Source organism: Monodelphis domestica, chromosome 1 (genome assembly GCF_027887165.1).
Source record: "Monodelphis domestica isolate mMonDom1 chromosome 1, mMonDom1.pri, whole genome shotgun sequence".
Taxonomy (NCBI): domain Eukaryota; kingdom Metazoa; phylum Chordata; class Mammalia; order Didelphimorphia; family Didelphidae; genus Monodelphis; species Monodelphis domestica.
This window is the reverse complement of record NC_077227.1, coordinates 420,029,901-420,057,362: the sequence shown is the minus strand read 5'-3', so window position 1 is coordinate 420,057,362 and position 27,462 is coordinate 420,029,901. Positions and strand designations below refer to the sequence as shown.

The 27,462-nt window shown below is 36.1% G+C and overlaps 1 protein-coding gene across 5 annotated transcripts in view; it reads left to right on the top strand.

The window, feature by feature from the left end:
* The window catches only part of CDK5RAP2 (CDK5 regulatory subunit associated protein 2), a 176,403-nt gene that overhangs the window by 82,005 nt on the left and 66,936 nt on the right, over positions 1-27,462 (top strand). For 4 of the 5 annotated variants that reach the window (XM_007474549.3, XM_007474550.3, XM_007474552.3 and 1 more), the window contains 6 exons: positions 13,836-14,006; positions 15,891-16,055; positions 21,172-21,269; positions 23,620-23,750; positions 24,917-25,026; positions 26,631-26,750. In XM_007474549.3, the coding sequence (XP_007474611.2) occupies positions 13,836-14,006; positions 15,891-16,055; positions 21,172-21,269; positions 23,620-23,750; positions 24,917-25,026; positions 26,631-26,750 (795 nt within the window). Of the gene's footprint in view, positions 1-5,149; positions 5,310-13,835; positions 14,007-15,890; positions 16,056-21,171; positions 21,270-23,619; positions 23,751-24,916; positions 25,027-26,630; positions 26,751-27,462 lie in introns of those variants that run through there. The other variant, XM_056812027.1, reaches the window with a different exon arrangement.

Here is a 27,462-nt window from a genome sequence, read left to right as displayed (position 1 = left end):
ATGTGTGTTTCTTGAAGACAACATATGGTAGGGTTTTGGATTCTAATCCATTCTGCTATTCTTCTACGTTTTATGGGTGAGTTCATCCCATTCACGTTCAAAGTTATGATTGTCATTTGTGGACTCCCTGGCATTTTGATTGCCTTCCCTAATTCTAACCTTTTCTTCTTCGGCTCTACCTTTTAGTCCAGTGATTTACTTTGAATCAGTCCCCCTTGTCCCCTCCCTTGATGTTTCCCTTTTTAGTCCCTCCCTTTTTCTTCCCTCCCCCTACCCCTCCCCCCTCTCTTTCCCTCCCTTTTTGTTCTCCCTCTCCCCTTCCCCCCTTGGTTTTCCCTTCTCCTTACCCTTGTTGGGTAAGATAGAATTCAAGATCCCAATGGATCTGGATGTTTTTCCCTCTCAGAGTTGATTTCCCTGAGATTGAGGTTTAAGTACTCCCCCCCCCCTTCCTCTCCTTCTTATAGGAGTTTTCTTCCCCTCCCCTTCCCATGTGAATCTTTGTGTGAGAACGATTATTCTATTTGGTCTTTCTTTACCCCCTATTTATACATTACATTTTCCCCATATGTTAGTATACATAGATTGATATAAATGTAGTCCTTATAGAAGAGAGTTTGAGTAAAAGAAGAAGATAACATTTTTCCCCTTTCCTTAATATTTACCTTTTCAGGTATTCCTTGCTCTTTGATTTTCGGTATCAAACTTTCCACAGAGCTCTGGTCTTTTCTTTGCAAAAAGTTGGAAGTCTTCTATTTTGTTGAATGCCCATACTTTCCCTTGGAAGTATATAGTCAGTTTTGCTGGGTAGCTGATTCTTGGTTGGAGACCCAGCTCTCTTGCCTTTCTGAAGATCATGTTCCATGCCTTACGATCATTCAGAGTAGAACTTGCAAGGTCTTGTGTGACCCTGATTGGTATTCCTTTATATCTAAATTGTCTTTTTCTGGCTTCCTGTAGGATTTTTTCTTTAGTTTGATAGCTTTGGAATTTGGCAATTACATTCCTGGGAGTTGTCTTTTGGGGGTTTAGTGTAGAAGGTGTTCTGTGAGCTCTGTCAGTGGCTGTATTGCCCCCTTGTTCTAGAATCTCTGGGCAATTTTCTTTGATTATATCTTGTATCACCATGTCCAGTTTGGTGTTTATTTCTGGCTTTTCTGGGAGTCCAATTATTCTTAAATTTTCTCTTCTCCCTCTATTTTCCAGATCTATCACCTTGTCGGTGAGATATTTTATGTTCTCTTCTAATTTCTTGGTGTTTTGGCTTTGCTTTATTAGTTCTTGCTTTAAAGCCTGGTTTTCTTTTACAGTTTGGTCAAACTGGTTTTGTAGATGCATGAATTTCTTTTGCATTATTTCCCACTTTTCCTCCCAGAGGGCTTCCATCTTTTTGGTCATTTCTGATTCAAATTCTTCATGGGTTTGTGGAGAGTTTCTATTTCCTTTGGAAGATTTTGGAGAATTTTCTTGTATATCTTCTTCTATCTGCTCTGTATTTTGTATTTTGGCTCCATAGAATGTGTCCAAAGTCGCCCCTTTCTTCTTATTTTTCTTGGTATTTTGGGGCTTCTGTGCTTCTGTGGAGTTTGTCATCTCTGAATGTGGAGGATTAGCTTTTCTTATCTCTGTCTGGTGATCAGAGGCTTTAGTCCTGGGCAGATGGTTCTATGAGCTTTCCCTGGGTTAAACTGAATGTGCCTCACTGGAACTGGAATGGAAGGGTTGGACCACGAGGCCACACTCTCCCCCCGGCTCGCTTTCCGGAAGTTGCCTTCAGAATCGCTGGCCGTGAGGCTGTTTCGTTGGCCTTCAGGGGGGATGGGCTGCAGCTTTCCCAAGCTCCGAGGGCAAGGACTTTCACTGAGACTTGGATAGCAGGATCCAGCCCGTGAGGCTGTCTTGCCCACCCTGAGGGTTGCTGTTGTTTAGACCAGCTCTCTGCAGCGGAAGCCCCGGGCAGTAACTTTCACTGGGACTCGGGTAGAAGGCCCTGAGGGTTCTGCTCTCTGAGCCCGGCTGGGCTGCGGCTTCCGGGAGCCTTGGACTCTGCGCTCCTACCCCTGAGGTCCGAGTGATCTCGGGTTCTGGCTTTTGAGGGGAGCCGTACCTTTTGAACCGGGTCCAGGTCCAGGAGGAGGGTTCCCAGGGTCTGTGCTGTTGATCGTTTTGAATTTCGGCGCCTTAGGAGCTTATAGTTTGAGATCGGTCGGGAAGGGTTTTCCGGAGATCTGAGCTTTAGCTTTCTCTAAGCCGCCATCTTAACCGGAAGTCCCTCTCCTATAATTTCTATGCTTAGTCTTAGATATTGTGATCATAATTTTCATTATGATGACCCTGAAGTCTCATAGTGGCCATTAGTATACTGTGTTCAAGAAGAAAAGTGAACTCATGTACTTAAGGATGATTTTCATAAGCCCTAAGTTTAGAAAAACAAACAACCTCCACTCTTCCCCCAATTAACTTGAGCCATTTTATCTAAAGTAAATTTGATTTTAGTAATCTGGCAGGTTTCTAGTCATTAGGTCAGTGTAGGACTACCGTTCCTTATGATCTCTTTTTTGAACCAAGCCTGAAAAATAATATGGGACGATTTCTTACATGAAAAGATTCATCTTTTAAAAAAAAAAAATTTCAAAGCACTATTGTTATGTAATTTTATACCACCAGAGGGACCCAAATCCCCAAAAGCCATTTCAGTATCCTTCTTTTTCATTCAGCATTTTCCTCAGCTGTTTCTTAGCTTCACTTAATGTCATAGCTTCTTTGTGCTGGAAACAGGGAGCTGCCAGAAATCACACATCCTTGGCTCCCTCTGAAACTTCTACTTGCTTCTTTGCTCTGATGTCTGGAACGAGAGAGCAAGGACAAATGATGCTTATCCTCTGTGAATGAAGGGGAAGGCTTCATCTCTCTCAGATGTGTGATCTTTTATTGTGGTTCTCAGTATTTGGTGCTGGATGGGAGCAAGTTACATTGTTTTTCTTCTCCCTTTTAAGCAACGTTTATTAGAAATCAGTTTAGAGAGTATTCCTGTGACTCACAATGCCCTCATCTGTCATTGGAGCCTTTGTCAACTTACCTGACAAGTGTGTTCTTCAATTCTTGGCTGTTTTTGCTCCAGAGGGGCATCTCTGCTGGCTGAAAACCAAGAGTCTAATTAAAGTTGTACCCTTCACCCGGCTGGCTAATCTAGTGTACATTGATGGGAGCAGTTTTAATTTTAGGGCAGTTAGACTCAGAACATCTCTAGAGTGCATTTCTCACTCTTATGCTGGTTGATGGATTTCTGGAAATAAGATCGTGACAACCTTAGGAACATCTTTTGGCAAATCATCTAAACATGCCATCTTAAAAAGTGTTTTTGCTCATCTGTATACTGTCTATATACTGTCTATCAGACCACAAACCTGAGGAAAGGAGTTGTAACAAAGGTTAAAACCTCTCTTGACTTTTTGTATTGGATGAATAGCTATAGTAATTGGTATTTTTCTAGAATAAGGTGAATTGCTGTTGTTAGTTGTGGCTGCATCTTCAATCAGAGTTTTCTTGGTGAAGATACTCGTTTGCCATTTTCTTCTCCAGCTCATTTTACAGATGAGGAAACTGAGGCAAATAGCGTTAAGTGGCATGCCCAGGATTACACAGCTATTAAGTGTCTGAGGCCAGATTTGAATTCAGTAAAATGGGTCTTCTTGACCTTAAGACTAGCATTTTATCTAGCCTTTTACCTAGCTGCCCCAGAATAAGGTGGTATTTAAGGATAAAATGGAAGAATTATAAATCCAAGCCTCTTTTAAGAAGTAGCTAGCCCCTTCTATGTTTCTGGGTGCCAGGTTAGGCATTATTAGAGGTATGATAGTTGCTAGCTTGAAACTAATAATAATAGTAATGATAGTAACCAACATTTCTATAATTCTTTAATGTTTACCAAAAACTTTCCTCACAATGAACTTATAAATTAGATAGTGTGTTATTATTATTACCCTTGTTTTTCATGTAAAGAAATAGGTCACAGAGGGGAAGTGACTTGCCTGTGGTCATATATACCATGTCAGTTAGTGTCATAGCAGAAACTTGGACTTCCTATATCTCTATTGTAAACCTTAAAATTTCTTAGACTTGTGAATGTTGGAAAGTTCACCATTGGAATGTGAACCCCAATGGGGTTTACACTTAAGACTTCTAGTGGAAGTGCAGAATTGTCTTTCTTGTGGCAAGTCACCAATCAATCAGTGCTATGCTCTGTGCTGTGTTTACAAAGCAAGGCAAACATACAATGACAGTCCTTGCCCTCAAGGAGGTCATCCTATAGTAGCATGTCTAATTAATAAGTAAGATTTCTTGGGGGCCACACTCACTGGTAAAGGCCAGAAAATAGTAAATCCCCCCTCCCCCCCCCCCCCCAGCATCCATGGGAACCTCTGTTATTCCACAAAGGACCTGTCTGATTTTTTAAGCTGTTATTTCCTCAGTATGAGTTAGTCAAAAGCACTTTGCTTTGGAGTAATACTGAAGCATTTCACTAGTCCATGAGAAGGGATCAGCAGACACTTTAGATGCCAATATCATCTCTGAAGAGTCTCCCATCAGCTAATGCTATCTTAAGTTAGAACAGCATCTTTTGGGGTATAGTGTGATATTGAAGGCTACAAGCTTTTGTTTCTGAATATTGTTGTAACAGGGTAGCTCTCTGTTTCTTCTGAATGATCAGTGTAAGATTATAGGATTGTGGATTTATTTTTATGTTAGAAAATGCCTTAGAGACCATTTAGTCCAACCTTCTTTTATAGGTGAATAAACTCAGGTCCGGAAATGTGAAATGATTTTACCTAAGATCACACAAATATTAATGAATCTAAGAATTGTAGGAAACCTTAGAATATTTCTAATCTAAACTTGATTAAGCATTCCAACTCTTGTTGCATCAGTAACAATGGGTTATTTAACTACTTCTTACAGACCCCCCTCAAAGGAGGAAGTAGTAGAGCCAGAATTTAGGCCTCCATCCCCTTATCCCCTTTTAGTCCAGGGGGCATTCCTTTATTCCACTTTCCCTCTTTATAAGTCTTGCTGATCTCTCTTTTCTCTACCTCTATCATATTTATGGTCTGTCTTACACAATCAGTTTTATTTTAGGTTTTATACCACTGAAGTCTTACTTTGAGGCCTCTCATTATGGCATGAAGGTAGGACACTGTCAGTACAACAGATGCTCTGGCAGATTCTACAAACTGGAAAAGCTTTCTAAGAGGCCAGTGATGAACTTACAGACTGTTCAACATCTGAGGACTGGCCTGAGGACTACAAAGGTAGTTGGAGGGTGATGAATTTTTCCAACCACAACTGTTTTTGAAGATTGTCTGCTAGTTGTAGTGGGGTTGCTGTCTAGACTAGAGGTATTTTGGAGAATACTCTTATCTTTGAAGAATTCTGGGAGTTTGTTTTTGTTCTGTTTATTAGCCTTTTCTCCCATATCAGTTTGTAAGCTTCTTGAGGGCAGGAGCCATACCTGACAGTCCTTCCATGTAATAATAATTCACAATTTAGTGCTGTTTGCATTACATTCTTCATCATTCGTTTATGTAGTCAATAATGTTTTATTATTCCCACTTTACAAATGAGCAACCTGAGGCTGGGGTGGGGGGCTATAATTTGTTAACAGAAACATTGTCAGTAAATGGTAGAGTTGGGATTTGAACTGTAGGTCCATTGCTCTTTCCTTTTCACAGTGCTTTCTCTTCTTGTCTTCTAAAGCACCCAGTGCAGGGCCAGATATGTAGGGGATGTTTACTAAAGACTTAATGGACATACTGATTTATTTCCCACTGGTGAGGTGGGGATAATTTCAGAGGGTATCTTAAAATTAATGAGAGAGTTCTACAGAGTGAATTTATGTGCAAATATTTGAAGGCATTTCCTGAGGACAGCCAACTTTCTGACAGAGAAACTTGATAAGATAAAATTTGATTGATGAAAAACTTTCTCTTCTTTACCTGACCAAAGATAAGGCTGAACAAATTCAGTTTAGAAAGAAATCAAGGATATGGTCTCTTATTTCTTATGTAAATATGTGAAACTCCAAGACCCTACATGTATAACTTCTTTCCAAATTCTGTCAACACTTCTGCTTTGGTTAAGAGACAGATGTAACATTCAAAGCCTTTCCTTTCTTTTGGTCTGAGTTTTCTAACAGTATTGAAATGGAGTTTCCAGTAAACATGGGAAATTTCAGATACTTCACTTAATGTTATTTTCCTGAGATTCTGGTATAACATCCATTGCTATAGAGTGGACTTTAGGAATGAAATCCTCAACTTTATCATGTCAGTAGGTCCTACTTCATATTGAATCAAACTATTTTTAAAGACGGAACTAGTTTTTATTAATCTAGAATTTCACTTTGTGAATCAAATAGGTGTTTATTTTTAGAACTCTTACCTTCCCCCTTAGAATCAATACTGTGTTCTAAGGCAGAAGAGTGGTAAAGGCTAGACAATGGGGGTTAAGTGACTTGCCCAGGGTCACACAGCTGGGAAGTGGCTGAAGCCAGACAAATAGATATTTATTAAGAACAAATAGATATTATTAAGAATGTACTCAGTCCTGGGTTTGCTATTGTTGGGATGAGGGTGACAGAGAAAGTATAAGACATGGTCTTAACCTTCAATTAAGCATAGCTGAGGAAGAGACCTTAAGCTACATTAAATAACAGTGAACAATGGAAGACACCCTTATTAAGTATTGAAGAGCAGAAGTCTTGAAGAAGGGAAAATTGGTGAAAGGTTTGAATAATTAGAGAAAACTTCCTGGAAGACTTGAATTGGGCCTTAAAGGATGGCAACAATTTGAAAACATTAAAAAGATGAGAAGGCATTCTGGGGAAAGGGAATGAATTCTAAATAAAATCACAGAGGAAGGGAGCAACATCATAGAATGGCTTTGGTGTTAATTTTATAACTATTAAAAGAAAATCTCTTGAGAGCAATACTCATAACATTTCAGCATTTTGGTTCAGTTGGATAGAGTTCATGAGAATAGTGGCTCTCATTTCTTTAAGTGCTTTGAAGTCATCAGCCTTGTTGTCAGTACCTGTAGGAGATAGGTAGTACAGGTGTTCTTTCTCATTTTACTGGTGAGGTAACTGAATCCCCAAAGAGGTGGAGTGACATTTCCAAGTTCACTTAGTTAGTAAGTGGTAGAACTAAAACCTGAACCCAGGTATTCAGAAGACTCCCAGCCAGTGTGCTTGATGTTGTACTGCCTCTGATCAATAAATGGGGCTTTGCTTCCCCAAAGCACCCCAACCCCTTCCATTTTATAGATTAAGAAGCTCAGACTGCAGGGAGGGGAAGTGACTTGCTTAGGTTTGTAGATTGGGCAGAATTAAGATTCAGATGAAATGTTGCTTACTAGTCCAGCTTTCTTTCCACCATGCCATACTAAAAGAGAACATTTGATAGTAGTCTGAGATTATCATCTTTTAGGGGAAATGAGTTTGATTATTGATTTATATTTACTGAATGCAATTTTTTAATTCATTGAACAAATACTTATTAAATCCTTATTTTGTGCAGAGCATTTGGAGGAGACACAGAGTTTATATAAAAAAATGACTCCTCCTCGAATGGAGTTTATTGTTTAGTGGAGGATCTCATTTTTCAGGAATTCTTTTCTTTGTTCAAAAATTTTCTTAAATATTTACTATATTTTTTAATGACATCTCTTGTTTTTTACATCATTTTTATCTATGAATTTATCTCACCTCTACCTCCAGGTAGTAGTCATCTCTTGTTACAAAAAGTAAAAAAGAGGAAAAAAAAAGAAGTTCAATAAAGTTCATTAACTTATCAGTTGAGACTGACAGCACATATAATATTACAAATATATAGTCCCAACCTGTGCAAAGAAGGAAATGAAGAAGCACCAACTGTGTTAAGGACATTGTGATAGATGTATTGGAGATACAGAGATAAAACAGTAGTTTATTTTTAAAAGGGATAGCAGGCAGTGCAGTGGAAACACCAGAGTTCAAATATAAACTCTCACACTTAGTTGTGTGGCCTAGTGCAAATCACTTAACCTTTACTTGTCTCTGTTTCCACATCTGTAAAATGTGGTTAGTAACTACCCACATCCTAAAGGCTTGTTTGTTTTAAGGATCAAATGAAGAAGTATCTCTAAAGTGCTTAGCACAATGCCTGGCACATAGTGGGTGCTATATAAATGTTATGATGATGACGTTCTATCTGTGGCACAGGAGCCTTCTAAGTGAATGCAAGAAAAATAGATAATTTATACAGCTCGCAGAGCACTATTTAGAAACCAGCAATTTCAGGTTCTCTTTTTTTCAGCAAAGTAGGAACTAAAGTCTCTATACCTCCTAGTGATACAAATTGCTTATTATAACTCCACCTGTGCAAAGTAGAAGAAGCGAGGCAAGGCAAGCAGTATTAACGTTACCATGGTGTCTGTTCTTCTTCTGAGACAGTTTTCAGCATACACACCCACTCAGTACTACTTTCCATTAAGCCATCCCTGATTTTTCTTCATCACATTCGTGGTCTGCTAGGCCCAGAGGAATTTGTAGAAAAGGGCAAGGTCTCAGGTTTGACAATCCAAACTGTTCTAAAGTTCTTTTAATGCCAAATTGCTGTCATACCTTTTATAAGCACAAATGTTGTGAACACAAGTAAAATAAATCTATGAATGAAAACAAAAGAAAACAATTGGACTTCATTTGTAACCTCTTTAGAGAGGGTCAAGAAAATAGAGACCAAATCCTGAAGTAGAATGGTAGAAGGAAGAATCCTGGATTTGGAGTTAGAAGACTTGAGTTCAGATGAGGTCTTTGTCACTTACTTCCTATTTGATCTGGAGCAAGTTATTTAACTTGTATGGGTTTCATTTTTCTCACTTATAGATGGGGGGAGGGGAGAGAAGAATAGCATATATGAAATTTCAGAATGGTTTTGGGTATAGTTCATTAGTAGTGAGAAAATGATAATTTCTTTCTTTTGAACTTAATTATTCTTCTTGCTTAGTGAGCTCAGTTGTGATGGTGGTTCCAAGGAATCCATGGTCATAGAGAGGAGGACTAAGGACTATAGTACATATTTAGCAACTATTTTTAAAACTCCTAATTATTCTTTTCTGCTTATTGGTAAAATGGAATCTCTAGAATATCAATATTCAAATTGGTTTCTGGAAGCCTCAATTTGATTCAAAGTTTTTTGCATAAGTTTGAGATTGAGAAGGCAGCATAGTAGAGTGGAAAGAATGCTGACTGGAGAATCAAGAGATTTAAGTAGACATCTAACTCTACATTAACATATGTGGCCTTGGAGAAGTCAGTTTTCTTCTCTGGACCTTAGTTTTCCTCTTTGTAACGAAGGGCATGGTCTGTTTGATCTCTGAGGCATTTTCTAATTCTAACATTCTATGATCCTCAGTTTGATTTTATTAGTTTTTCCCCCAAAAATCCTTTAGTAGACAATTCTAGATGCCCTCCTTGACCTAGTAAGCATTAGTCTTACGATTGTCTTTGGTCTACACCTGGGGCAGGAAAAGAAAATGTGACTACATCACTCTAGTCCATTACTGGAAACAGAAACTCATAATGTAATCTTTGCATAGAGTAGACAGTTCATTATTCTATTATCAACAACAACTGGAAGAAGAAAACTTGTATCTCCGTGTTGTGAAAATGCTGATGGTGTTGTGTTAATGAGAAAAGTGTAGCACTACATTAATGTATTTTATTTAAAATGGATGAAGTTTCTTAATCTAAGTGGTTGATTTAAAATTTTAAAAATCAAATGAAAAGGAAGCAAGAACAAATTGGTACCGAATATCCACACAATAGAGGTTGAACTAGCCATCTAAAATAAGGTACTGATGTAAGTTTGCATAAAGGAAGGAATAGAGTCCAGAAAATTATTTAAGTGGATTTGTAATTACTGCACACATGTAGAGCACACACTCTTTATTTAATGTGTTATATAAACATTTTTAAAATTAAAAGGCAAAAATTGAAGGATCTTTCAAGGACAGCATACAAATTTATTGCAAATATAAAGAGCAATGTAAATTGCCTAATAAAATGTTTTGCATTCCTTTCTGTTCTTTCTAACAACCTTAGGAGAGTTACATGTGAATGATTTACAGTTTGTTGTTAAGCAAATTGGGGTCATGCTGCAAGTAGGTGACACAGTGGAGAGTTGAACCTATACCCTTTTGACTTCTAAATACCCTTTTAGATTATTGAATATATCTGCAATGTTGTTTTGTTTTTTTAGTCAGAATAGTGTCCATTGGGATATGTTATATTTTGAAGGGTTTGTGGTATTATGGATTTAAGAATGTATATCTTAATTACAAAAGAATTTCTAGCAAAGAGATCTTAAGCATTCATTACAGAACATCTCTTACTTGAAATATTATATATCAAAAAGATATCCGCTTATGGAAAGAAGTATATTTTGATCAATAGGAAAGAATTTTTGTTAGAAAATTTGTTCATACTATTTACTCAACAAATATTTATTGAGCATCAAAAACTGTGCCATGTGCTGTGGAAACTGAGACTAACACAAAGATAAAGTACCCACCCTAGTGGGTAAAATAGACTACAGTGTTATTAACTACTATGACTTGTCTGCAAAAAGTGACATAAAGGTGGGTACACCAAAAATGGCTGCCTGGAAGAAGAGAATGGACCATATGGGAAGAGCAGAGGATATCTCAGTACTGCATTGCTTCTTGCTGAATGTTGAAGGATGTGGAAGAAAGCTTTCAGTGGACTGGGTGGAGGCTTTGGAGGATATGGGCAGAAGTCTCACAAGAGGAGAGGTAGATGGACGGTCATCTGCCTTTTGAGTGAGTGCCGACATCAGGGAGATTATGGATTTATTTAAAGTATTGAACCATCATGATAAGTCATTGCTTATTGTGAAACACCTAGATCCCAGTATTTGGTTGAAATCCTTCCAAGAGACCTGAGAGTTAGAGAGAGTTTTCTTTTTTTTTTTTTTAAACCTTGACCATAGCAAGTATTCTTTGGCCTTTGGAGTTTTCAGACACTGTTGTAGTATAATTAGCATCCGTGCTCCAAAAACTTTTGAGAAAAAAAAATGTAGTTAAAATCTGAAAGTGATCAAGAGCAGAAATGTGGTCAAAACAATAGAAACAAATTTATTTGGCAGTTTCTCTTAACATTGCTAAGATACCTGTCAAGCATACATATTGTACACTAACTCTTACTCTTGCCACATGACCAGTCCACCTTCTTTTCGAATTCCATGCCTCTCTGATGATTTCTTTTAAATCACTTATTTTGTGTTGTTTGGTAGGTGATATTTTGGCCTATTCTCATCCACTTGGTGCTTTTCTGTTGCTCTTTATACTAACTTTCAAGTTTAATTCTTCAGAGACTCCAGTAGACCATGATTTATTGCTCTATAGTATCACTGGAAGAATATTGGTAAAGAGTGGGGATTTTATTTCTGGGAGAAACTTGGAGTCATTAAAAGTGCATCACAGTTCCCTAAAGGAACCCCCCCCCCCCATTCTTCTGTGCCCATCTCATTATCTTAGCATTGTCTGTCTAATATCACATAAATATGTGATGAGTAAACTTAAGGCGTTGACCATCTATCTGCATATCTTAGGCTAGATAAGTGGTGCTAAATTCTAATAGTAACAGAATCCTCAGGGCTGCATATTGACTTAGCTAACCACTTGTCTATGTATGTTGTAAAGTATTTTAATTATTTTGTTAAACTTTTCCCAATTACAGTTTAATCTGGTTCAGCCTCATGAGTATGACACCTCTGATTTTGATAATTGGCCTTCTTCATCTACTTGTTTTTTACTTTGTGGAGAGTTAAAACCACTTCTTTGAGTTAATATAGGTTCCCTGCAGTGTTCTAGGACTTGATATCAAGTATCATGCCGTTTGAATACAAGAACTTCCAGAGGACCTTGTCATCTATATGGAATTCTTCATTAATTTGGACTTATGTTTGACATCTTCCATGTTAGTGGCACACACCTTTGACATGCATATATCTCCCTGCTTTATGCCTCACTTGATATGAATAATTAGAAAGTTGATGAACAAAGTTATTAGTGTTGTTAAATTTTTCAACGAATCTTTTTGATTTTGATGTATGCATGGGATATAATTTGTTGGAGGAAGGCTTTGGTGTCATTTCAAATCAAACACCATTTAAAAAAGGCAATAAGCAATAAATACAGTGAATTATTAAATCCTTCACACTTTCAATTCAATTATGTGACTGTAAAACATATAGCCACATATTATTTAGAAAACTAATGGAAGTTCTCTAGCATGTTGCATTGATACCTTACCCCCTTCCCCTCCACTTAGGACTTAAGAGAAAATTTAAGTCCAGCAGAATGAAGGTACATGGCTGTATGATATTCTGTTTTATTGAAAGGAATATTCAGATAGATGAGATTATATATTCTTTGTTTTATTAAACATATGTAAATATAAATTGGACATAAGCTCATAAACTTAATTCATACTCTAAGGCAAAAGTCATCTTATTAATTCAACAGTGCTCTTATTTTTTTCTTTATTTTAAAATTTTTATTTTTGGTTCTGAATTCTCTACCTCCCTTTCTCCCAGACTATTGAGAAGGCAAGATAAACAAAACCCATTATAAAGTTGGATACAAAGTGGAGCATGGCTCATCAGTAGTTCTTTAGAATTACGGTTGGTTACTGTATTGATCAAAGTTACCAAGTCTCTCAAGGTTCATTATCTTTACAATATTTGTTGTTGTATACATTGTTTTGGTTCTGCTCACTTTACTTTTTGCTTTAATTCATACAACTCTCACCAGGTTTTTCTGAAATCATCCCCTTCATCATTTCTTATGTAGCACAATAGTATTTTATCATATTTTTATACTGTAACTCATTCAGCCATTCCCCAATTGATGGGCATCTTCTCAGTTCCCAATTCTTTGCCATTGCAAAAAGAGAAACTATAAATATTTTTGTGCATATGGGCCCCTTTCATCTTTTTTCAATCTCTTTGGGATATAGACCTGAGGAGCAATATTGTACATTAAAGAGTGTGCACAGTTTTAATAACTTTTTGAGCATCGTTTCAAGAATAGTTAGACTAGTTTACAGCTCTACCAGCATTGTATTAGTGTACTTGTTTTCCTACAACTCCATCAGCATTTGTCACTTTACTTTTTTTTGCCATTTTAGCTAATCTGATGGGTATGAGGTGGTACCTCAAAGTTGTTTCAATATACATTTTACTAATTATTAGTAGTTTAGAAGATATTGTCATATGGGTTTTGATGTTGATGGCTATTTTCCCTCAGAAAGTTGTTAGATATTGTTTTTAATTGCTTATTCTCCATTATGTAAAGGGTTCTCAGAATAGCTTTTGGTAGAGGAAGATATTACTGACCTTTTCTCTGATTGCTAGATTGGGAATTCAAGTCTTGAGTGTGTTCTGTTGTTAATAATTTGTGGAAAATAGATTTAACCCCTGTGTTCTTTTTCTTTGAAATTTGGTTATAATTTAGTAAAACCTTTTGATTCTAGTATTAGATTTCTGTTTAGTGAATATGACAAAGAGGTGGTAGTTGATGCATTTCTCCAAGCTATTTTTAGTAGAAAATTATATGGATTTCTTAACATTCTATTTCTTAAAAATATTAAGTAAAAAGAAAAACACATCTACCAAATATATTCTTAGGATTACCAATTGAAAAAGTGTGGAAAGTTAAGCAAATGTAGATTGTTAGCTTGAAATTTTTGTAAAGTTAATTCATTTTTTTTTTTTTAGGATCTTCGAAATCAAGTAGAGAAATTACATGGTGAAATAATTGAGAAAGAGAAGTCAGTGGAGCAACATTACAAAATCCTTTTGAGTGAAAGTAATCAGAAATTGCAAAGCCAGGAACAAGTTATGAAATGCTTAACAGACAGTGTCAATCAGAAGGATATCTTGCTGCAGGTACAATGATTGTCTTTTTTTGTATATTCTGTTTTGTCTTTTTTGAAGATTTGAAGATCAGTGCTAGAATGGGAGGTGAGATGGAGAAACTGTCCTCATTCCCAATTTCCTTAAGAGAAATAAGTTTTGAGTTCACATGGCACTTAGAGCAGTTTTCTACACATGTATTAAGTTTTATTTTTTTAATTGCATTTTTTATATTTTGTTTATATGCTTTATTCCTATTATTACTGATATTTTTTATTGTTTCAGCCACTTTGATGCAATATCATTTTTATCTTTTTGTACACAAACCTCACCATAACATCAGAAAAGTGTCTTGTTGTATCATTGTATTGATTGCCTCAGACACAAATTAGAATATTTTTTTTCTGGGTCAGCTGGGTTGCCCAGTGGGTAGAGAGCCAAGTCTGCAGTCAGGAGGACCTGGATTCAAATTTGACTTCTGATACTCTGGACAAGTCACTTAACCTGAATTGTTTAGCCCTTACCACCCTTCTGCCTTTGAACTGATACTTAGTATCAATTCTAAGACAGAAGATAAGGGTTAAAATAAAAAAAAATATGCATACATTTTTCCATGACAGACAGAAAGTATGGGGTTTTATTTATATATATGTATGTATGTATGTATGTATTTTTCTATGGATCTTTAACCCCTCTAACATCATTTAGCTAATCACCAATTTTTAGTTTTTGTAGTGTTCATTTGCCCTGTAATAATCTAAATGTACCTAATGTTATTTTCTTCTTGTTAAAGCAATTTACAATGTCAAGCTATATCTATAATTTATAAGATCCTTAAAGGTAAAAACTGGATCATAAAAAAAAACCAAAAACCTTAACCCTATGTCTTAGTATCAGTTTCAATATATAATAGTGGCAAGGGCTAGGCAGTTGGGATTAAATGACTTGCTCAGGGTCACACAGCTATGCAGTGTCAGTGGCCAGATTTTAACCAAGGTTCTCCCAATTCTAGGCCTGATGCTCTATTCACTGTGCCAGCTGGCTGCCCCTGGATCATCTTTTTGTATTGATCTTAGTGCCTAATCCAGTGCTATGCAAAGTTCTTGTTTAATACGTGTTTGTTGAATTTGAATTTAACATTTTGTATTATATTCCAAAAGCTTAGAGCCAGAAGGGATTTTATTGAGTTGATTAAATCTATGTTAATATTAATATAGCTTATTTTTCAGTTTCGTTTATGTGATACATCTCCCCCAGGGGACTAGTTATTGGAACCTGATACATCTCCCCCAGGGGACTAGTTATTGGAACCTGAGAAATTTTTGGATGGAGACAGTAAATTTATTAGACATGGTCCCAGAGAATTCCTGTTGTGGCCATGGAAGCTGTAAAACCTTGGATTTTCCCTGCTGGACCTCAGATCATCTCAGTGGGTAGGGAAAGTTTAAGCTAGTTTGAAATGTTCACAGAGACACTTTTCTCATTTGAGTCAGGGTTTGCAATCTTACCAAAGAGATATTTGGATTTGGAGCATACAAGGAGTTAATCACAGATTCATCTTAATAGGAGCAGATATGACAAGGAATGAGCATATTGAAAACAGGGTAAGGCGAAATTGGTCATATGGTATAAAGGAAGTTTATATTGACTGTCACTACTGACCTTTTCTATACATAAATGACATACTACCGTAACCAGAGCAGTCATTTGGGAAACCTTCACATTTGGTGAGCAGTAATTTAGTCAAAATAGAATAGAATTATGTTCCTATAATCACCTCACATTATTTGGTGAAGGGGAGTTATTTCTAGAACAAGATGTCATTAAAAAAAAAAGCAAAATATTATGTACCTGTGACAGTTGCTCTATGTTTTTGCTGTGGTAAATACTTGAATTTGCATTACTTGGTTTTCTTAGCGACTCGATGGGAAGATCAAAGAAAAAGATGTAGAACTTGAACAGCTTTTTAATCGACTAAATCATCTTTTAAAAGCTAAGGAGGAGCTTGAATTGAAGAATGAAGACTTAACGGAGAAGTATGCTTCTCAGCAGCTAGCAGTCAGAAAAGCTCAATCCTCAGAGGTAAGCTCAGCTGAATTTGACTTCTGAATTTATTTGTATTTTTATAGGGAAAATGTGGAAGCCATCATGATCCAAAGAGATCTCCAAATGCTTCCTTTATCATTAATTAAACCTTACGATGTGGTAGTGAATTAGGTGGCATTATCTTCTCCGTACAGATGAATAACCTTCAATCCAAGGCATTAGGACTTTGACTACATGTCCCAGAAGCTGGAAAATTACCTCCTGATTAAAAAATTTAGAGTATTACTTGTTCTCCACAGGCTTCTAGAACTACATAAACTTGAGGGTTGGTGGGCCTAAGCTTAAAGGGGCTAAGTTTTTAAACTCTTTAATTAGAGGGTAACTGCAAAGGAAATTTAGGAAATGCAATGGCCTCTGGCATTACATGGAATATGAAGAAGTAAGAAACTCAGGAAGGGGAAAATTATTTTAAAATTTGGCCATTTCATCTATGGGTTATATTTGTGTACCGTGATGTTAGTTTCCAAACACAAATGTACTGAGAAAATTGGGTTCCCAGTTTGGTCATGAATTGGTTACTTTGATAAATCATTACAAAGCTCGAGATCCTATATCAGTTATTGATTAAACATCTGAAATCTGTTTTAATTCAAGCATGCTTGGGATTTTGTATTTATTTTTGTACTTGTCTGTCTTTGTTATATAATTATTTTAACATAACCTGGCTTATTTTGCCCAAGTCGGGTCAAACTTTACAGAAAAGTATTAAGACATATCTTAATTGGTGTGGGTGAGTCTGCCTCTTCAAAATGAAAATATAGCTGATGAGTTTTGAAATGACATACATAACTTTTGGTCTATCTACCAATGACCTGAATTTAATTCCTGTAGTGAATGCCGATTCTTCATTTAAAAGAAAAACACTCCACAATAAATGTTTATGGATGCCTTTTCTTTTTACTTTATAGCCATTTCTATATTTTCCCTGTCCTGAAACTTAAAATTTTCTTTGTAACAATGAAGAACAGTTAACCCAAAATAATGACTAATGTGACTATTTCTGTGAAACCTTATGTTGCATTTTCTAGAGTTTTACCTTTCTGCTAAAAAAACCAGAGATCAATATTTTGGGCCACACATCTGTCCTTACAGTTATTCAGAACTGGGCTTCATTTTAGTATTTTCTTCAGTTATATTACTATTTTTTTAACTTTACCTTCCATCTTGGAGTTAATATTATGTATTGGCTCCAAGGCAGAAAAGTGGTAAGGGCTAGGAAATGGGGGTTAAGTGACTTGCCCAGCATCATATAGCTAGGAAGTGTGTTGAATTCAGGACTGGGATCCTATCTCTAGACCTAGTTCTCTATCCAATGAGCCACCTAGCTGCCCTAAACTGAGAAGTTTTAGTTAGTATTTTTATCATTAGTGATTAGTCTTTCATATAATTGTTATTATATTGTTGTTCAGTTATTCAGGAGTGTCTGACTCTTCTTCATGATCCCATAAACCATAGCACATCAGTGCTGTCTGTTTTTTTTTTTTTTTTAACATATTTTGAAGTGGTTTGCCATTTTCTTCTCCAATGGATTAAGCCAAATAGAGATTAAGTGACTTGCCCAGGGTCACACAGCTAGTAATTATCTGAGGCCAGATTTGAATTTAGATCTTCCTGATTCCAGGCCCAGGGCTCTATTCACTGAGCCACCTAGCTACCCCCTATTAGTAGATAACAATTGTTTATTCATATCCTTTGACCACTTTTCTCCTGGGATTATGATTCTTGGTTCATTTTATATTTATGTCAATTCTTTGTCTTGGATATTAGATCCTTATCAGAGATATTTAATGCAAACTTTTCCTAATCAACAGTTTTCTACCATCTCCTAGTTGCATTAATTTTTTTTTTTTTGTGCAAGAGTGATCCCAATTTCATGGAATACAAATTACCTTTTTTTTTGGTCTCTTCTATTTGGTTAATAATAAATAAACCTTATTTGATTAAGAATTCTCCCCCTAGTATTAATTGTGAAAGTACTGCTACCTATTTTCTCCAGTTTTTTTAATGATATCTTTTATACTTCAGTTGAATTTCCATTTGGAACATAATATGCTTTATAATTTAAGATGATCATCTAAGCCTATTTTTTGGTAAACTGCTTTTCAGTTTTCCTAATAGTTCTTATCAAATAGGAATTTCTCTAAGTAGTTTATATTCTTGACTATTTAAATTTTTTAAAAAAATATATATGAACTGTATAAGATTTATAATAAAAATGTCATGGTCAGACTAATTTTTTTAAAACTGAAAATTAAAGAATCCTAATTTACTACATCGTAGGATTTTTATTATCTTTTTTTTGTGTGTGTGTTTTCTTTCCTCCAAAGTGTTCTATTTCACTTTGTTACAGGGAATGTGGTTAGTATCCTAAATGAGATAATATGTTAGAAAACTTGCACACTTTAAAGTACCATATACATATTTTTATTATTTTCATATCATGCATTATGATTAGTGAATCTTTTGTCCTTTGCCTTTATGTTAATTATGGTAGGAATTTGAGGGTTAATTTTGGTGATAGAGAATTGAAGAATGCAGAGCAGATATCTTTATGATATTTAATTTGTTCTAGTCAGAGTTATGATTGGTGTAGCAGTTATTGATATTGTTGAAACATTACAGTTGATTGCTCAGGACTAGAATTAATGCAGTTGTCATAAAGCTGCTGACATTTTCTAACTATTTAAATTGATATATACTTGTTTGTTGTCCATCTTCTTCACTGCTGGAAAGTAATTCCTTTGTCTCTTAAGATTGTGGTGAACACATTGCAGTGGTTTCATTTTGGGCCATTGACGTTTGTGTTGATGACAGGCACTTGTTTCTTGGACTGGTTCATTTCCTGATTTTGATGAGGTGTAAATTCATCATCTCTTGTTCTTGCCTAAGCTTCTTGGCACTTGAATCCTATTCGAAATATGAGACCTTTGGTTTAATCGGCTGTTCTGAAGAAGCCAAATGAATTTATTCTAATGGGGTATGATTTAGTGTGTTAGGATAGGACCATTTATGAAATGGCCTCCTAAATCTCTGGACTTAATTTAGCTAACATGGGTGAGCAATTTTCTTCTAGCAAGAGGTTTATTCACTTTGGCTTACCTTGGGCTAGGCAAAAATGTTTTCAGGAATTTCTCCTCTGAACAGTATTGTCATTAGTCTTTTTATAGATCAGACTTATGATGTGTTTTCATCAGTCTGCTTATCCTTTTAATGAACAACTCCTTCTAATGTAGATCAATACCAGCCCTCAAATTTAGAATCTTAGAGAGTTTTCTGAGGTATTGAGAGCTTAAATGGTTATAATCATTTACATGTCAGAGGTAGGAATTGAGCCCTTGTTTTCCTGACTTCAGGACTAGTTCTCTACCAATTTTGTCATGTTACTTTTCATATAGTCAAATTTTTTCATAGAATCTGATTTTTAGACTTGGAAATAAATTTAACAATCATTTATCCATCTCTTATTTCATAGGTGAAAAAATTGAGGCCAAGAGAGGGGAAATGACTTGCCTCTGCATCTTTTATCTCCTTTTAATCCACTCACATGATTGCCACCTTTGGTTTGGAACCCACATCAGCTTATATTTGGGCTATTGCAATAAACTCGGTCACCCTTACTAAAATTACTTTCCCCCACTCCATTACACAGCTAATTGATTTTCTTAAAGCATAAGTCTGTCCACCCATTCTCCTCCCCAATAAATGGCTCCCAATTAGCTCTGTTTGGTTTAAAGCTTTTCATAACATAACTTCTTTCTATTTCTTACATAGACTCCTCTCTACATACTCTGTTCCAGCCAAACCTACCTAATCACTCTTCCTCATTTGCTACTAATTACTCTTACGCACTCTTCATCTCCTTTCTCTTAGTTTTCACTTGCTGTCTTCATTGCCTAAAATAATCTTCCTCCTCACCTTTGCCTTTTGGCATCTCTGATTTCTTGTAAGACTTAGCTTAAATGCTGAAGAAGGTGAAGTCTTTCCTGATTTCAAGATCCTAGTGCCCTAGTTTTTGAAACTACCTTGAATACATTTGTTTATATATGCTTATACATGTGGTAGGATGAACCCTTAGCCTTTCCTGAGGAAGACCATCCACTTTTTGTTTATTTCCCTAAATGTCTTTAGGTCAGAGATGATAAGTGTGGATAGTCAAACCCTTAAGTGGATCGGGGAGGGGACACTAGTGCCAGCTCTGGCTTTTCCCCTCTCCTTATAGATACCTGTAGTTTGTGGAGAGGAAGGTGTGGCAGCAGTGACTGACTTGATCTTCAGGACCCACTTGTTGACTCTTCCTGGTTATGTACATGATGTGCTAAAGCAGAAGTGTGTAGGGAGAATATTACAGAAAACCAAGTGAAACAGTTATTGAATGCAGAGGCACTTACAAGTGCTGAACTCCACTCAGGAACTATGACATTTGGCATGATTTCCATAAGACTGTGACATTTCTAGTAGTTAGTATAAGTCATTTATGACAAAGCTGGTAGTTCAGCATTCTCAACATATAATTGGCAGTCAGTCACCTTTATTATGTAATCTTTTTGGATTAGAAATCAAATAGTATTTTCTCCTAGAATATCTTGATTCTAGAAAAGCAGTATTTTAGCAGACATCCAAAGAGAATTTTCAGAGCTTTCCCCCCAGCATACTAATGCTTTACACAAGGTTCTCAGAATACCTGTCTTGCCCATTCACTTTGGTTGGGTTGTTAATTTCCACACTTTCAAGAGTGAGGGGGCTGATAAAAAAGCACTTTTTGTACTGTTGTAAAAATGATGAACAACTGCTCAGATGGGTGAATGTTTCATGACAGGCAAATAACAGAACTATTAGTCTTCTTTAATAACAGCTGTTTATATGTTGGTTGAATAGCTTTCAGCTTCAGCTCTGTGCTAGATGATAGACAACTGTTCCTCACTCCTCCTGCAGATGGTGGTCTCTAACTGTTACTTAGTCAAAGATTGCCATAGTTGTTTTTCTAAATATGTATTTTAAAATCCTATATCTATATATGTTTGCATAGATATTGTATACAGATAAATACTTTAACAGCCCTCCTTTAATATCAGATGTCCATTGTTGTTTTCAGGAAAAGCAAGGATCTGAGTATGAAGAGCTGGTTCATGCTTTAAAGAAAGAACAGCACATTTATTCTGATTTAGTAAAAGCCCTGAAAGACTCAGACAGGTAAGTATTTTAAAATCTCATACACAAAAGAATATCTTGGAAAAATCTTGTAGCACTGGTAATAATAGCAAATCTATACCAGTTGACATAGAAAAATGATATGGAAAGTGATGGAAATGCTTGGACAATTACTACTTTATCCACTTACTTAGCAATCTGATTTACTGTCTTTCCCCTAAGTAGATTGCTTTGCATAGGACATCTTGTATAATAAAGCCATCATGCAGACTTAACTTTTACATGAGATTATTTCTTTCTCAATTGTGGAATTCTTATCTTTATTGCAGTGACTCAGGGCAATGATGCTGGTCTTAGTTGAGATGCCCTGGTTCTGGCCCTAGCTCTGCTGCTAATTAGGAGTGAGACTTTTGTCTGTTGCCCTTAAAAACAGAAGGTTGGACTAGATTATTCTTTGGTTCCCAGTATTCGGTGTTCTAAGGTTCCTTCCATCTCTGAAAAATTCTATGAACTTATGACTTATATTCTATAATAGAAGAATATTCTGGATAACGTTAAGGCTTAAAGTTTGGAGGAAATGAACATATGAAAATATTCAGTTTAAATTGTTGTCATCCTCAATGTGGCCAACATTGAGGATAATTTTCTGAAAGTGTATGTCTTCAAAGCTTTGGATGTCATGGAGTTAGCTCATCAGAGATTAAATCAGTCTTTAGAAATATTAAGGGAAAGTGGACAGATTATATTTTAATTGTACAGGTTTTTCAACTAGTAGCTCAAATACATTTTTGAGAACTATGTGACCACATAGGCAATTGTGTCCACTATTGTGCTTCACCAGAATCACTTAGAGCTTTGGATTTTGTTGCCTGTTTTATGAAAAGAAAAACAGACTTAACTTAGATAGTAGAATTGTTTCTTAAATTGCAATTGAAAGCTGCCAAGGTAATTTTCCAGGGAAATAACTACCAAGGATTCTTAAAAGCTTTTATGTTTATTGAATGTGTGCCTTATGGTACAGTGTGTAATGTCTGTTATAGTGCCCTATTATGCTTTATAGAACTTTTGGATCACAAATGTGGATGGGGCCAGTTTGATAGGATTGTTCTCAATTATTTCTTCTTGGGTTATATCAAAAAGGGTCGAAGAATCCTTTTTTCTCAGCTTGGCAATGGTTAGTTATCTTTGTGAAGACAGATTCAAAGGAAATGACTAATTTTGCAGGTCATGCCTTTTAGTAAAAAGAATATTACTAATAATAGCTAACATTTATATAATGCTTTAACATTTGCAAAACACTTTGCAGAGATCATTATATTTGATCCTCAAAGCAGCCTTGTGGGAGAGACACTGTTGTTCTTGTTTTATAGCTGAGGGATTGAACCTGAGAGAAGTTATGTGATTTACCCAGAATTGGAGAGCGAGTGTCTGGGCCTTAGAACCAGGTCTTCTGGACTCCTAGGATCCTATCCACTTATGCTTTTTAATTGAATAAAATTTTTTCAACCTCAGGTCTGAAGAAGTACTTACTCTCTTAAGTGATCAAAATATGATCCTTTTAGAAGTGTGAGTTTGAAGGGACCTTACAACATTGCATGTTCAAGGAGAGAAGAGAAGCTGTTAGACATCTTTAGAGATCATTTAGTTCACCCTCTGCATTTTCAAGTGGGGAAAAAAAAGTTTAGAGAGGGGAGAGGCCTTCCCTCAGATTCTACAATCAGTTATTGATCATAAAGGATCAGTTTCCCTAGGAAACAGAATTGGGGCTTTTGTACAGCTTTCAAAAAAGCATTACTCTTTTTGTTTAGAGGAGCATTAATGTTAGATGCAGTTGCAAGTATACTTTTCATCCTGTCAAAAAGGTAGAAGAGAGAATGAAGCCATCGTCTCCCAGTGCTTAATAGTAGTAGTTTAACTAAAGCAATCTTTTTTTTTTTTTGGCAAAATTCCCCCTCAGTGCTGTGCTGTGACATGATGGTAAGGTTTTCTCTCTGCCTTCCAAATTGATCATTATTGTTGTCATGAGATGGAACCAGGGAAAAGTTCTGAACAGAATTCCTTTCGTGATAGGGAAGGCTGCTTTGCAACCTGTAGTTCAAGCAGTCAGCATAGAAGATTAGATCTAATGGTTTATTTTCATCTCAATAGACATTGATTTATGCCTGTAACTGGATCAAGAGGAAAGAAATATCTGAAGGAAGAAGGGGCAATTGCTTCTGTGAAATATTAGTGAAATCTGCCAGTCTATGGGCTATGGTATAAGAGCAAAATATTTTCCTCTGTTTGGAGCAAAGACTTTCTAGATCTTTTAACATATAGTATGTGTTATAATTATGAAGAGGGAAAAAACATGTCTGGCTTAATAATTTTTTTGTATCTTGCCTTTGTAAAGTATCAACAACCTGCAGTCAGAGTTGAACAACATTTTTTCATTGCGCAAGCAGCTAGAGGATGATGTCCTGTCTTATCAGAACTTGCGGAAGACCCTAGAGGATCAAATTAATGAAATTAAGAAGCAAGAAGGTACAGTGACCTGTAAATTCATACTTAATTAGGCCTTTTCCTGTGCTCTATCTTCTTCACTTTGCCTGCTTTGTGTGAACTTTGAGGTGGTAAGGACAGTTAAACATAGGATCTAAGAAAACTTTATTTACCACCTTCTGCTGGCCTCCATTTTATTTTTAGTACAAGTACTCGGCTGCTTCGGCAGGCAAGGGGTATGCACAGAGACACTTTTTTCCTCTTGCAGCAAATTTTAGTAATTCTGTGGCATTTAAGCTGCAGTGATAATTTCAAGTTGCTTATACTTCCTAACAACAGAATTTTCTGTTTTGTGTATAAATTAAGGATTGCTGACTCTTTATAATCTTGTGGCTATAGGGTCACTTTCCCAGCTAGGGAATTTAACTTTTTCACCATGATCTGATTGAAAGCTTTGTTGAGAGGCATTGATTGTGTATATCATGACATATACTAGAATAGCTGATAGAGCCATAAAGGCAGGTCTTTTGAATTAAACACACTGGAGACATTTCATGGTACCTTTGCTTAAGAACAAAGTGCCATCAGAAATTTAGTTCTATTTTTCGGGGAGGGGATATTATTTCACTTTGATTAAAAATTAAATCCCAAATGTAACTATGTTTGCACATATTCCTTTTAAGGGTTTGCATTGCCTGCTAGTTAGTCTATTACCTGTTTGGAACAGGTAATTATGCAAATACTTCTGTGCATGGATATACCTTCATCTTAGATTCATATTTAAGTCATTCACTGTCTCACTTGTCTAAGAATGTTCTGTAGTGCAGTGTGATTTTTGTAACTTGACTTACTTAGTCTTCCCCTTGAGGTTTACAGCTAATATTCTTGTTATCTTAAGCAAATCAGAATAACTATTGAGGTCTTGCTTGTAGTGCTTATTTCCAAACACAATAATTATTGTGCAAGCTATAATTTAATTAGAAAACCGATAAGCCTGATAGGATATGGCATATGGCACACAGGAAAGAAAAAGGATGTGGAAAATGCTTCCACTCTATAAAGGTGACAGGTTTATCTTTGAGAGAGCTTTTTGAGTACCCTCCACTTGCCTTTCCAGAGTTAAGTCTAGACGACTTGTTTGTTAGAAGGCTTAACTTTGTATCACTCATCCATAATATTTCTAACATTCTTTTTTTCTCTTTTGACAGAAGAATCCATTTCATTTTATAGTGATCAGACGTCCTATTTGAGTATTTGCATTGGTGATCATGATCGTTTCCAGACAGAACATTTGTCTCTAGAAGAACTTAAACAAAGGGTACTAACCTGTGGGCTAATTTACTTCCTATTAGAGCCAAATTTTTTCTTCATTGTTTCTAGCAATAGTCTCAGAAAAGAGGCCCTCAATTCAGGAAGTCTTACTTTCCCCCCATCATTAAATAATTTTACTAAAATAGTAAAGGTTTACTTCATCTTTAAATTGGAGATAATTATCCAGTGAGTGCTAGCATTTCTGTAACTCCTTGATTGAAAATGCCCTCAGAGTCTCACATATTCCCTTTTAGGCCTATTAAATCGGTTTGATTTATGTGATTTCAGTGTTTTGGAATCCATATGTAACTGAGGGTAAATGGAAGTGCATTGAGCACTGGTCTCAGTTGAATTCATACTGTGATGGTCACTTCTACGAAACTGAAAAAGCCAGTATCTAGCATATATTTAGTAAGTGCTTCCTGTATGCCCACCACTTTACAAGATACTGTGGATAATATAAATGAAGTTGAATTACCAGTCATGCAGAAAATGTGAGTAATACTTGCGAGGAACTTAGTTTTGTTGGGACAGACAAGATGAACATATAATACACAGAACAGTAAAGAATAGAAGCCAGTGCTTGATGAATAGGGGTTCATACTAGAAATTCATTGAATTGAGCAGAAGGGTAGATGAGTCTATTTCTCTTCTGAATAGCGAGACCAACCTCTTGCATCCATGGGTAACCTGGTTTTTGTGACTGATTTTTATGGTCCTATAGCTTCTTTCCTCTGGTTCATTGTAGTTTTTTTCTTTCAAAATGTCAAAAACCAAAACAAAACAAAAAATAATTCTTAAAGAAAAAGTACAAAATGGAGGAAGGAACACTTTTCAAATCCAGATGTACTTATTTGCTCAGGTCCCTTGCTTCTTTTGCAAAAGAAGGATTTTCATTCTGGTTTCTTCCATTTTCTAGATTTTTACTCCTGCCATTTTTCTCTAAACCTCTTCACTCCTATTTTCTACCCATGGAGACTATTCATTCTCAAGGTGTAGTTTTAGTGCCTTTTTCGTCCATAAAGTGTTCCTTGAACATTTTATCTTAGCCTTACAGTGAGTGCCACTCTCTCTGAATTCCTTTAGCACTTATTGTTTAAGTTATTTATTGTCCCATCTTTGCATAAAGAATGTGATAAGAGAATAAGAGTGAATTCTTAACAAGCACACCAGATAGAGGGAAGGATGGTAGGAGGGAGGGAAAGGAGAGAAAGAGAAGAGAAAGAAGAGAGGGAGAAAGGGAGAAAGAAGGGGAGGGTTGGGGAGAGTCTGAGATAGAGACAAATAGTGTATGAGTACATTTCTAGAGTCTCCTGTTCATCATCCATACAGTTAATCTTTTTTGTTTAACCATGATAGAGCTTATTAGAACTTCCCAGTTCCCATTTCAGCATTCCTGGTGATTTTTTCCCCAAAGTCTTTCCTGCCTCTTGGTGAAACAGAAAGATGAAGTGATTATGTAGTTGTTTGCATATGGTCTAAGTATGTAAGAAAGACAGAGCAACTCTTATTAATTATGGCATTAAATAGCTTATTTAGTATTGGTGACATATCTAAAAAAATTTAACATGTTAAAATGAAAGCTACAACTCTTCTCTCTGTTGCTTTTAGGTTAATGAACTAGTGATGATTATAAAGGAGTTGCATTCAGATAACCAAGACCTCAAGAAAACCCTTTTTGAACTCTCCTGTTTGGGTACACAGGACAGTGGGACATTAGACCAGAGTGAGGTAAGAAGTAATGTCTTTGCTTGTCTAAACTCACTTTCATTAAAAGTAAAAAAAAAAAGAATTTTTTTTAAATAGGCTTGATCACTCTTGCTCACCTGGGAGTGCAGGGCACTCTCAGGTCCAATTCCACAATTAGTCAACTCAGGAACTTTGATCTGCTCCATTTTTTTCTGACCTGACCTGGCTCACTCCTCTTAAACTCTGAGCCTCTGTTCTTAGGACTCACTATATTGGTGACAGACTTAGTGAGAATATCCAGTAGACTTAATCCACTGCAACTCAGAACTCTTGAGCTCAAGCAGTCTGCCAACCTCAGCCTCTGTAGTAGTTGGGATCATAGGTATGAACTATTATGACTGATTATTATTAGAGTATTTACTTTTTTTTTATGGCTGAATCTGTATTGAGGGCTTCAGGATGTTAGCTGTTGTTGATAGAAGGATCAGCCCTTCAAACAGACACTTTACTATTGAAGTGACTTGATGAGCCTAGTTTTTAATTCTCTTGCTTTTTGCATAGAAAACAAAGCTCTCAGAATTTGAATCATGCTTTATATATACAGATCCATTTTTGTGCAAATCTGGAGAGTTAGGGAGGTATTTTGGTAGTGTTTATGTGTGTGACTATTATCAGTTGCCAGCTAAAATAAGTAAATTACTTATTTTTTACTTATTTTTGGAATAAAATCTGAATTGAGTCATTCATGCTACAT